A 13947-nucleotide genomic window follows, 5' to 3' on the forward strand; every position below is an offset into this window, starting at 1 on the left:
AAAGTATTTTTAGTAATTTCAACTATTTATTCTACGGCTTTTGTGATTCAGCGGTCATTCTTAATGAATTGGGACAAAATTTAAGCTTTAGTGTAAAGAGCGAAGTACTGACGAGGGGTGAACCCCCCTCATATATGTAATAAAAATATGAGAATACAAAAGTTCGTTACATAAGCTAATTTATTACTTCCTCATCAACGCCGCGCTCTTTACGCTAAAGTTTTTTACTGTTTTAAAAAGAAGAGTTAGTAGAAAGAGTCAAACTTTACCGTAAAGATCACGTCGCAGGCCTGCCGCCTGCCGAATGCCGGCGCCAGGCGGCTGGTAATTGCAAAAATATTTGTATTCAAAAACCTTAATAAAGAAAATCAAAAGTTTGAAGACATCGTAGTACCAGGGCCAGAGGGCTGGTAATTGCAAAAATATTTGTATTTATTTTAACAAGAGATTACAACAATTTAAAGACCTTAATAAAGAAAACCAAAAGTTTGAAGCTTAGTAGATATTGTTGTTAGAATTCAGACTTGCTTTATAATCCAATACCTTATAAAATACCCCAGCATGAAAAGACAGCAAATTTTTGAAAATTGTCTGCGGTTAGAAGACAAGCAACACCAAGAATCCATATATAGAAATCTGCCACGTGCCGAGTACTAGGGCCCGGTGGCGAAGCGGCTGGGCTCCTGGTACTGCACATGCCATGATTTTAATGCCAATAAGCCAATGTTATAGAAAAAACGATGAATAACTGTCTTGATGACGAATACCTTTTACAGAGGGTGGCTCGAGTGGCTACGGATGCTATGATACTTACCACGGTGGCGCCCCGTTTTCCGAGGTTGAATCCCAGGTGGTTCGTGATGTCATTTTAGCAAACGCCGATCAAATCCAAGCATATCTGACTGTACACAGTTATGGTCAGTACTGGCTTACACCATGGGGCTGGACTAGCGATTATCCTGAAGATTACCCCGAGCTGGTAAGTACTGAGCCAAAGTATCATACAAAAAAAGAGAAAATGCCAGAAAAAACTAAAAAAACTGGGATATTTCACTTTAGTAGTCTGTGAATTATTATTGTTTTTCGGTTTATTTTGCTTTCTTTTTCTTTTTATTCCCATAAGTTTTTAGTTTTCACCAAATTCAGCCACTTGTATATTCGTTTATATTGTTTTTTTTTGCAAGATAATTTTAGTTTCCGCTATTTTCAATAAGTTTTTTTATAATTATGTTTATGATGCTCCTCTCCAGTTTATCTCTCAATTAAATTTGATATGGTATTGATGTGGTACTCTTATGGTTGCTATTTGATATGGTACTCTTAAATTTGATATGGTGTTCAGGGCAAGATAATGAATATAGTAGAGGAACATTTTGCAAGTGTTACGGAACATTCAAAATTAACTGCATAAATTTTGTCGTTTTATACCTGGCAAAGTGAAGGGACGATTATAGGAAGTGCAGAGAGTAATTAACCACTAGGTTTAAAAAAAAATATTTTTGGCACTTTTATTGAAAAAAAAATCATGAAAAATGCCCTCCTCTCCCTGGATTTTTTCTAAAAAAAAACCTCCTTTGTATCTTGTTTATGATTTAATTTAAAAATCCCTTTCTCCCGGAGGCCCCTCTACATTTTTGTCAATTAATGCTTCTAAAAGAGCGTATAAAAAGCTTTACTTAAATAGTCATCATAAAATACGTCAGTTAAACAGAGCTGGAAATTCTATGATGCCCATTCCGTTGTCTGATGGCTACAATAAATAAAAATAATGAAAAAAATAAGGAATTTTAAAATATTCTTCAAATATTCCAAAACATACACAGAATATAAGGGTACAATATCCTACACAATTTAGTTCTCTGATACGCTGAATGCGATGGTGTAATTTTTGGTAAGATTCTACGGCTTTTAGGGGGTATTTCCCCCCATTTTCTGAAATAAGGCTAATTTTCTCAGGCTCGTGATCTTTTATGGGTAAGACTAAACATAATGAAACATATATATTTAAAATCAGCATTAAAACACGATTGTTTTGATGTAACAATTGGTATCCAAATTTCATTTTTAGAGTTTTGGTTACTATTGAGCCGGGTCGCTCCTTACTACAGTTCGTTACCACGAACTGTTTGAAAACGGAAAAGATAAACAATATTTTGTTTCCATAAAAAAGGCTATGTCAATAAAAAAACGATCAGAAATTAATCTAAAAACTTTTTCCTCAAGACAGGTTTTTCAAAGAAAAGTAAAGAGCTCCATTAAGCCAAGAATGGGTAAAAATAAAGTCAAATGATCTTCCAAGCGTAAAACTACCACAAATCAGTATCAATAGATAAAAAAAACTCAAAACAAACAGAAAAGACAATAAATAGCCGAACCAAACTCAAAACGAGCAAAAATTAACATGAGTAGATTTGGTAAACTCTATGCCTTCTCAAGACTAGAACGCAATTCGCGCTTTACTGAAAACAAACATGTTTGAAATGGTTTCACCTTTCTTACTTTCGTAAATAAAAATTTTCAAAATCTTAACGAAGAAATGACAGAAGAATTGACTGACGATCCTTGTTTTTTTTTTTTTGTTTTTTTTTTTTTACAGTAAAACGCAAATTGTGTTCTGGTCTTGAGAAGGCATAGGGATTATCAGCCCTACTCATGTTAATCTTTGCTCCTTTTGAGTTTGACTCGGCTATTTATTGTAATTTCTGTTCATACCTTTCATACATACCTTTCTCAATAACATATACTATGTGTAAATAATATACGAATTGCCTACCTTACAGCCATTGTCCTGAGGACTGTGAGGAGGTTGTCATCCCTCTAGAAATAATTACTGGACCTTTGAACAATGCTGGAAAAAACAGCTCTCTAAAAATTTCGATCAGATATATGTTGGGGAATTATAAGCTTAGGGGGGGGGTAGGATTGCCCTCCATTCACTTTTGACTCTTAAAAAGGGTACTAAAACTTCAGAATTCCAATCAGAGCTCTATCCGATCCATAGCTTATATGACTACCCATTCCATAAGAAACTTAAATGCCCCAGGTATTACTTACAACCCTTGCCCATAGGTTCTGGGGGATTATTTCCACCCTAAAGTCATTTTGCATGATTTTTTGACTATTGGAAACAAAATGGGTACCTCACAATTCCAATTGAATGTGTTTTGGGAAAAGAGGATGTCAGGGATGGGGAGCTAGTTGCTCTCATCATGTTTGACTCTTATCAGGGAAAAACAGCTATACATTTCAAATCAAATGAGCCTTTTTTTTAAATTTAACACGACCAGTCCTTCTATAAAAACCTTATATGCCCCTGGGGCACAGCTTCCAACTCTTATTCCCGGATTCAGGGGGATTCTGTCCAGCCCAAAGGCCTGATTATATGATCTTTAGACTGTTTAGACATCTGAAAATTTCTATCAGATGCATTTTGGGAAAATAGAGGTGTGGGGGAATTATCCACCCTCCGATCACTCTGAATCTTATAAAATGTACTAGAACTTCTGATTACCAATCCAATGAGCCCCCTTTGAAGTTTATACGACCACCCTTTCTATAAAAACCTCATATGTCCCCAGGGCATAACTTACAACCTTTGCCCCGAGGGCTTTGGAGCGGAGCAGGATCGTCATCCAAGTAGACATAATTTCCCGACCTTTCAACTGGGCCTTACGCTGAATAAAATGGCTATTTCGGAATTTTACTTGGATTTTTTTCGGAATTGGTGGCTGTGGGAGGGGGTAGTTGCCTAGGTGTCCTTCAATCATTTTCGACTCTCAAAAGGGACACTAGCTCCTTCAATTTCCAATCGAATGAGCCTTTTTCGAAGTTTCTACGACAACAAATAGTTATCTAAAAATTTCTACCAGATAATTTTCGGGAAAATACGAGGTGTGGGAGGGGGAGGTTATGCAACTTCTCTGAATCTTATAAAGGTCATTAGAAATTCTGTGTTATCAATCCAATGTGCCTCCTCCAAAGTTTATACGATTACCTTTTCTATATAAACCTTATATGCCCCCAGGGTATAACTTAAAACCCTTGCCCTGAGGGCTGTGGAGGGGGGAATTATCTGTAAAGACATAATTTCCAGACCATTCAGCTACGTTGAACATAACTATCTCAAAATTTTCATTGCATATACTTGGAGGAATCTTGGGCGTGGGAGGGGGGCTAGTTGCCCTCCAATCCCATTGGACTATTAAAAATGGGCGCTACTCCTTTCAATTTTCAATCAAGTTAGCCCTTTCCGAATTTTCTATTACAACAAATAGTCATCTCAAAATTTCTATCAGATACATTACAGGAAAATACGAGGTTTGGAACGGTGTGGGTTATCCACCCTCCGATCACTCTGAATGTTAAAAAGGGCAACTCCTACGACAACTCCTTCGATACGAAGTATCCCTGTCTAAAAACCCGCCAAAAAAAAAACTAAATAAATAAATAATACTTTGTTCCCACATCGCTCTTTATTTTGCCGCTGCCTAAGATTTCTGTTCGGCTTGAGTTTCATTTATTTATTGATACTGATTTGTGGTAGTTTTACGCTTGGAACAATATTTTACTTTATTTTTTCTTATTCTTAGCTTAATGGAGCTCTTTATTTTTCTTTTAAAAACTTGTCTTGTGGAATTTTTTTTTTAAATTAATAGCAGAAAAAGAACCGAGAGGGAAAGTGACTTCAGCTTTCAGTCTTTAATAAGAATGCTATAATTTTACATTTATAATCGAATGAGTCCCCTCCCGAGTTTCTGAGATATCCCTTTTCATTTGAAGATAAATCAACAGACGCTTTGCACGTCCACCATTCCCATAAACTATTTTGGAGATTTAGTGTAAACTTGCTAGGAGTGTTAGACGTCAATTGTACGTCAAATTCATGGAGTTAAACTCTAAGTCAAAACCTAGTAAATTTTAAATTGAGAGAACTTTTTATTCTAAATTTTAACTTAAATAATATGGACTCTAACTATAAGTTAGAAACAAGCAAATTTAAAACTGATAAAACTCTCAGTTCGTAAAAAGGTCTGAAGTGCCTTTAAAGGGTGTTTTCTTATTTTTTATTTTAGTGATATTGAGTCGAACTCCAAGCTAGAATCAAAAGAGATAAAACATGAACAAAGCTCTTTATTTCGAATAAGCAATCAAATTAAATTCGTTAAGATTTGCCTTACCCTGCTATGATCACTCACCTCCCGCCACCTCCCAAAAACACAAAATAAAAATTATAAGAAATAAATAATCAAAACAAAATTCTATGGGATAAATTAAAAAAACAAAATATTTTTTTTTAAACTGAAAATGAGTTGTGCCATTAAAACTTAAAATCAACAAAAATAATTCCGTATATGAGGGAGGCCACCCACTCCTCAGCACCACGGTCGTTTTGCTAAAGTGCTTTCAAAAAGCTTGTTATTCCAATTCAACAGCCCTTATGTTTCAGCAGTTGTTCTTATTAAGGACAAAATTTAGGACGTTTGAATATTTAGTCAAGGTTTTCGATGAATAGCAGTTTTGCTTATTAAGTTCTTGATAGCGTTTTTGCTACAAAATTTCAGGTGAACGGAGAGGGGCATTATTGTTCATATGGATTGCAAATCTGCGGGACTTCTCATCTTCTGCGCAGCTCAGGCCATCGCGACTTTTTCTGCAATAGGGTTCTCTGATGCTTAAAGTATATTGTATACATATGTTTAAATACAAATGTTACCGATAAAAATTGCTGAAAACAAAGCTTCTAGTATGTTTTACTACCCCAACACCACCACCTTCCCTCATCTATGAAATTTCCTTGCGAGGCTCATGATGCCCAGTCTTGCATTTTTCACCTGTGCATGTAATATTTTATGTTATATAGAAAAAGATTGTTGTAATAGCGAGAGCTATTATCTCCTTCCCACCCCCATCACTACTAATAAAGGCGTAAACCAGAAATATTCGTGGAACTCAAGAGGGATTAAATATCAATTTCTACCTCGCCCCCTTCCCTAGAAATCTGTCTATATTTTTATAAATGGCCAATGAGAGTTAGGATGTTTAGGCATTAAAATTTACTCTTTAGGGCATCTTTCTCCCCCCTCCCACCTATGAATGATCCACTATTCTTCATTTTTAATAGCTGATGCACACTTAAGCATCATTTAAATAATTTTATAAAATATAAAGTGAGTCAGTTTAGTTAAATAGAGCTTTAATATAAATGTCAGACAATTTTCGCCCATAACACCAAAAATTATGGCTGATGGCCGAGACGCCTGTCGACACATTCCAGTTTTTAGAAAACCAGGTTGCATAATCTGAATTCTATATCGTCCAAAATCAAATAAGAATAACATTCCTTTATAGCACAGAGCTTTACATATCCACTATATGTTAAATTTTCATTAAAAAGTTCATTAAAAAAAGTTCAAAATTTATTAAAAAATTTTCATTAAAATTTTCATTAACACTATATGTTAAATTTTCATTAAAAAGTTCATTAAAAAAAGTTCAAAATTTATTAAAAAATTTAAATTTATTAAAAAGTTCAAAATGTTCAAAATTTCATTAAAAATTTTCATTAAAATTTTCATTAACACTATATGTTAAATTATATGTTAAATTTTCATTAAAAAAGCAATGTTCAATTAAATTGTTATCATCTACACAGTTATTTGAATTACGTGGCATGATATGAAATGTTTGTTGGATACTATTATGCAAACTGTAGATATGAACGCTTCAATTTTTTTTTTAATTCTTTACGAATTGTATATGTAAATATATCTGATTTTGACTGACAACATAATTATGATTTTCCCTTTAAATTTGCTAACTACCTCAAAGTAATAAACTTTATCTCGTTAATTTTGTAATTACAATTTTATTTTCTCCATATCTTGAAATTATATTTCTTAGGGTCATTTCTTTTGTCATACACTAAGATCATTGGGAGAAGGGGCGCATTGTCAAAACAGTGAATATTGTATTTGGAAAGGAAGTCTATTGGGGAATGAAAGGATACTGCTCTTTTATTATATGGTGCTTATTTCAAAAGAACTGCTCTCTTAATAAAAAAATTTTTTGTTAGTTTGTTTAATATTACTATCAAGCTCTTACTTTACTTTTATCTATGTTTTCTGTGTTTCTTACAATAGTTGGCTGTAGCCTACATAAGCAGTATTTCTTTCTTTGGGCGAGGGGGGAGGGGCAGAGAGTGAGATTTTAGGGAGTTCTAAATTTCGAAACCTCCGTAAAAATGGACCAACTGTGGACATTCGAAATTGGAAAATAAATTATGAACAGTTTACGATTTCGGGTATGGAGGAGGGGGGAGGTGATCGGGTTAGCTTCTCTTTAAAGTGACTGTATATTATCTTTTAAAATTTGCTATGTGTTCGATATTTAAGATATCATTATCATTACTTCCAGTTTGCTCTTGCTAGTGACGCTGTCGATGCCCTTACAGCCGTTGAGGGAACCCGATATACCATTGAAACTTCTACAAATGCTCTATGTAAGTAATTCTGCTTTTGTTGTGTTTTAATACCATCATAAACAGTATATAAGAATTGACCGGACAGATAGACCATTCCGAATTTTTTTATCAACTCCATTTAATAAATCATCTGCGCTAATTCAAGAGGTTTTATGTGACATTTTTTGCCATACCAGTATATACGAATATTAGATTTGTATGCTCTATCAATGTGTTTAATCTAAACTCTTGTATCATATTATGTACTATTTTTGGCAAAATACATTTACTTTTTCCACAGTCATAAATGTATTTGGTAAATTCAATAATTTACCTTAAGTTATTTTGCCGTTTTAATAGGCCAAATTTAATATTTGCCGTTTTAATAAATAAGTTATTTTGCTTCGATCCTTAAAAGAGCTTATTTATTCAAATAAATACTCAACAATAAAAACTGTAAAAAACCCCAAAAGTTTATTTGCTTTTCTGCTCTCTTCAAGAATTTACGTCTTGTAACATAAAATCTTTTGAATTACCGCAGTCTAAACTTTAGAATAAATAAAGTAAAGATTTATTTTTAGGTTATACATTGATATTCCAATCATGTGGTAGATAAAAAAAACTAGATTTTCCTGGTGATCTCTGATTTTAAATAGCCCCCAAAACTTAAGTACCCCACAGAAAGTATAAGCACTGCCACGGATAACCAAATAGCAGATAAGACAAATAAGCTACTGTTTATTATGAGTTCAGCCTTGATATTTTTAATGGTTGCTTATTTTATAAGAAAAAAGATACGTGTGTAATATGTAACATAAATGATCTACCTCTATTTGCCTTACAGTTTTTTTTATTACCAATAGTATCAAGTTAACAATCAGTAAAAATAATTTACTGTTGTGCCATAATGTTTTTTGAATTACCATAGTCTAAACTTCAGAAAAAAAGTCATAAGAAGACTAATTTTTGGGTTGTATTATTGACATCCCAATAGTCTCGTAGATAAAATGCCCTAAGTTGTTCTGGGGATCTCTTAAATAGCTGAGAATAGAAAATGCTCATAAGTAATAAAGTTCGTCAAATAGACTTCTACGGAAATATTGCATTCATAATAGGTTAAAAACGAAATCGGCCTTCCTTTTGTGAATGAAGATAGGATTTTAAGAATATATGAGTAAAATTCTACTTTAGCTACTTTTGGCGATCTTGGAAGGGGTTAGGTTAGGAAAATGAAACTTTCAGGGATGAGTCTAGAGACTAAAGTATGTCCCGGGAAGGTATTTTTAATTACTTAGCTCCACTCCTTCTCCCTCTAGAGAATCCTGAAATTTGCCTACATGACAGGTCCTATACCTATTGAAATTTTGACAAAATATTTTGCCTTAATTTTCAGTCATAAGTTTCTTTTTCTCTGGCTATAATTCTGAAAATACAATTCCTGTTATTTGACGAAAATTTCAAGCCATAATCAATTTTTTTTCAAAATTTAGGAAATGTATTTGCATATTTAAAGAACCTTATAAATTGGGATTGAGCAAAGTTGTGAAGCTCAAAATAATTTTGTTGTACTTCATTTGAGCAGATAACACATAGATTTTTAAAGGCCATTATAGGTCAGGACCTTCTAGTTGGAGAAGGAGTGGAGGTAGGTACTTCAAAATACCTTCCCGGGACATACTTTAACCTGTAGATTCACGCTTAAAATTTCATTTTACTATCCTAACCCCTTTGCAAGATAGCCAAAAGTAGCTAAAGTAGAATTTTACTGTATTAATGAAGTAATACTTTAGAATTTAAAAATAGAATCGTGTCAGATGTCGAATATAAATTGTAATGATAGTAGTCATTTGCCTATTTTTTTTGTAAACACCACTTCGACGCATTTTTGGACAACTGTCCCAGATATTCTTGCTTTAGGCCAAAAATAACAGTAAGGGACATCGTAGGATCAAAATTCGTGGTTCCTGAAAACATTCTTTCATTTCTACTTCTGGTTTTTGAACTTTTACTGTTCTCCACAACAATTTGAAAATAAATGCAGGCATCCAGTGGTCACCTCTGTTTTTTTTTTTTCGTTTTATATTAGTCCTTAGAAATAAGGTATTACTTCCTACTTCCGGGAAATGTCTCACAATTGTATAAGGCTAAGAGGAACCAAGTGCGCTGCTACTAAAAACTTTAAAAAAAAAGTAGACTTTGTCATATTGCTGAAAGCCTCATAAGACCTTAACTTAGATCTTAGTTCCTTTGCAGCCATTGGTGGCGCGTTGGGTGTTGATGAAGCCTCTTCACTCGTCCCAAAGCGGTGCTGCAGCGGTGACGCCTTCTCATTTAGGTACTAACGAGGTCTGATCCGTCTTTGGATCTCGGCCAAAAGTTCGCCGCAAGGTGTTCTTTGGATTACCTCGTCTTCTTCTGCTGTATGGTTTATCAAAAAAGTTCAACGGTCAAGCTCATAAGGCTTGAACATTGCTCATGACTGTACGACTGTATTGTCGTAGACACCTGTCTGCGACAATGTCCTACTGGAAGGGGCTCAGACCAATTTATTTCAGATTCATTAACAATTGCTAACAAATCATCTCAGAGGAGCCAAAGCACTTGAAAGCTTTCCTCCTCTGTGCAACTTGTTTTAAACATTCTGCTTAAGAAAACCTAAAAAAATCCACCGAGATTACAAGTCCTTTTGCATAATCCCATAGCAAATTAATGGTTGCTTCTCATTACTTACATTTGCTCAGAGAATTAACTACGAAATGGAAGGACCTTTTGCGGAGAAAATAAGATAGGGATTAGATGTGTATGTTAAGTGCAGTGAATGAATAACTGAGGGATATGTAGTGTAATTGTATTGCTGCCAAACCTTCTGACAGCCATAAGTGCATTTCTTTTTCTTTTTGGCATCCGAGATACATAATTTCGAATAATAGCAAAAAAGCCAAATTTCTAGGTATTCCATTATTGCAAAGGTTGAATACAAATTAATTACTATCATGAAAGAAATCCTCTCAAAATAAATCTTTGCAACAATTATATCAGCGCTAAAGCATAGTCACAAATTTGGATAAAAGTAAATTGTGCGCAATTACAGCGCCAGTAACGTATCTCGTGCTTAATTTGTTGAGTATGGCTATGTTCAAGTTTCAGGCGTAATCTTTATTACAGACCAATTAAAGTGGGTATTTTAAACAATTTCTTTTAAATAAGACAAGACGAAAGATTTGAAAATCATTTTTTTATCTTTAAGAATAATCAAGTAGAAGAAAAAATAAAAAGGCAGTGTATTAGTAGACAATAGCAGTACTGTCAGTGCGGTACAATTCTAAACCTGGTGTTTAGATGATATGGTGTTTAGATATTAGTCTTTATTTGGGCAGCTTGTTTCTGAAAACTGGCTCAGTTTATTTCAAAATGTCGGTAAGGCTGGACAATACGTGAAAGAAAACTAATGTTGATATAAACTTTCCAAACCAGTTTCTTGCAGTTTCAATTTTCCGTTCTGTAGTGCAAGCGTTACTATGAAACTAAACAAAAAAAAAGTTTTTTTTTTTAACTGCAAGTAAAGAGTGATATTAAAACTTAAAACGAAAAGACATTGTTCCGTATATGAAAGGGTTTGTCCCCTGCTCAACACTTTACTCTTTACGCTTAAGTTTGACTCTTTCTCGCAACTCTACTTTTTAAAACAATAAAAAAAAATAACAAATAAACAGGGATCCGTGATTTGTCTTCTGGCAAAAAATACAAAATTCCACATTTTTGTAGATAGGAGCTCGGAACTTCTACAGTAGGCTTCTCTGATACGCTGAATCTGATGTCTGATTTTCGTTAAGATTCTGTGACTTTTAGGGGGTGTTTCTCCCTATTCTCTAAAATAAGGTAAATGTTCTGAAGCTTGTAACGTTTGATGGGTAAGACTAACTTGATGCAACTTATATATTTAAAATCAGCATAAAAATGCGATTTTTTTTATGTAACTTTTGGTATCAAAGTTCCATTTTTTAGAGTTTTAGTTACTATTGAGCCTAGTCGCTCCTTACTACAGTTTGTCACCACGAACTGTTTGATCAAGGAAAAAACCATTTTATTTCTGCATCATGGCCTTATTATCAATAGATGTGGCTATGGTGTGGATCCAAAAAAATGATAACAAATGTGTTTCAGTAAGCTAACCCAAAATACACTTGGTTGTTTTAAAGTATTAACGTTTTCAACTAGTAATGACAAGTATTAACATGCTCAAAGTATCAAAATAGTATTGACAGGCGTTAACACAGTTATTTTAAATTCATCCTAACAATTGTTGGATAATATAAGAAATATGAAGTTTTGAAGGAGAATATTATTTAAGGAAAATAGGGTTTAGTATATGTTTTTTTACTTTTTAGACATGGCTACTGGTGGATCTGACGATTGGGCCAAAGGAGGCGCTGGTGTAAAATACTCGTATACGCTTGAATTAAGAGATACTGGCTTCTATGGTTTCCAACTGCCAGCCAGACTCATTATGCCTACTGCCGTTGAAACTTGGGAGGCGATTAAAGTAGTTGGTAACTTCATCGGTGGTATGAAGAAATAAATTTTAATTAATGAAGTTGACAATAAATCGTTAGTTTAACTTCTGTTTTTTCAGTTTTAGGTTTTTTTATTGACACTGGAAGACTGATACATTCCTTTCTCTACAAAATTGTTAAAGTAGGCTATAAAAATAGAAATTAAAAAAAGAAATCAATTTAAATCGACATTGTCAGTGATTATTGTTTTCCGGTGAATTTTACAGCGATAACACTAACAGAACTTTCCAAAAATTAACTGATAATTTTTTTTGTGGGCTGTTTTAATAGTAGACTATTTGTGTACAAACTATGTCAATATCTTTTCAAATAAAAGTTGTTTTTTTGTTCGATGATTTTATAACGTAAGAACATTTTGACAGACAAAAAAATAGATAAAAAATTAAGACAAGACAGATAAAAAATAGATAAGATGTGTTAAAGACAGTTTGAAGAAATTGAATATCTCTGAAGCAAACAGCCACAATAACATCTTTTTGGTTTATTTGTTACTTTTTTTAATGTCTTGTGAACAATAAAAGAACGATCAAAATTGAAAAAAGCAAATGGTAGTGGCCTATTCACAAATTCGACGACACCCATATCCCAGCATTCCGACGACATCTATATCCCTGTTTTAAACGGAGCCCTACCCCGCCATTCCAATGACATCCATATCTCGTCATTTTGACAGCAGCCACCAGGTATTTATTACATAATTGGTGTTGACAGTAACGTAATCTTGCCTAACTTGTTTCATTATGATTTGCTTCAGTATTATTTCTACATCGGAACAAGAAGCATCTACACCTTATTTTAAAATAAGCGAAGATGAAATATTCCAAGAAAAAATGTGTCCATGATAAAGTTGTAGCAGCAATGAATGCGACAAGGCGTATGAAACTATAGTAAGAGGAATGTCAATTCTTATAAACAGGCTATCTGATTATAATGCACAGTAGCAGTAATAGCAGTATGAATGGAACTTTAGCCGATATCAGTCTAATGGAACTTGATTGATATTACGATTGAATATCTCTGAAGCAAACAGCCACAATAACATCTTTTTGGTTTATTTATTACTTTTTTTAATGTCTTGTGAACAATAAAAGAACGATCAAAATTGAAAAAAGCAAATGGTAGTGGCCTATTCACAAATTTGACGACACCCATATCCCAGCATTCCGACGACATCTATATCCCTGTTTTAAACGGAGCCCTACCCCGCCATTCCAATGACATCCATATCTCGTCATTTTGACAGCAGCCACCAGGTATAAGCGTATAATAATAAGCCAGAAAGGGAATAGAATATAGTCTTATTATATAATAGTCTTATTATTATAGAATATATATTATTATTATATATAATATATATATATATTAGAATATATATATATTATATAATATAGGGAATTATGGAATAGTCTTATTATACCAGGTATAATAAGCGAAGATGAAATATTCCAAGAAAAAATGTGTCCATGATAAAGTTGTAGCAGCAATGAATGCGACAAGGCGTATGAAACTATAGTAAGAAGAATGTCAATTCTTATAAACAGGCTATCTGATTATAATGCACAGTAGCAGTAATAGCAGTATGAATGGAACTTTAGCCCATATCAGTCTAATGGAACTTGATTGATATTACGATTGAATATCTCTGAAGCAAACAGCCACAATAACATCTTTTTGGTTTATTTATTACTTTTTTTAATGTCTTGTGAACAATAAAAGAACGATCAAAATTGAAAAAAGCAAATGGTAGTGGCCTATTCACAAATTTGACGACACCCATATCCCAGCATTCCGACGACATCTATATCCCTGTTTTAAACGGAGCCCTACCCCGCCATTCCAATGACATCCATATCTCGTCATTTTGACAGCAGCCACCAGGTATAAGCGTATAATAATAAGCCAGAAAGGGAATAG

The 13947-nt window shown here is 33.7% G+C and overlaps 1 protein-coding gene across 1 annotated transcript in view; it reads left to right on the plus strand.

The window, feature by feature from the left end:
- The window catches only part of LOC136031790 (carboxypeptidase B-like), a 33886-nt gene extending 21809 nt beyond the window's left edge, over window positions 1–12077 (plus strand). Inside the window, exons 7-9 of the mRNA XM_065711576.1 lie at window positions 777–979; window positions 7414–7498; window positions 11848–12077. Of these exons, the coding sequence (XP_065567648.1) occupies window positions 777–979; window positions 7414–7498; window positions 11848–12038 (479 nt within the window). The 3' untranslated portion in view covers window positions 12039–12077. The remainder of the gene's footprint in view (window positions 1–776; window positions 980–7413; window positions 7499–11847) is intronic.
- The last annotated feature ends 1870 nt before the right edge of the window (window positions 12078–13947 follow it).

The sequence above is a fragment of the Artemia franciscana genome, chromosome 10 (assembly GCF_032884065.1).
Source record: "Artemia franciscana chromosome 10, ASM3288406v1, whole genome shotgun sequence".
In the NCBI taxonomy this organism is placed as follows: domain Eukaryota; kingdom Metazoa; phylum Arthropoda; class Branchiopoda; order Anostraca; family Artemiidae; genus Artemia; species Artemia franciscana.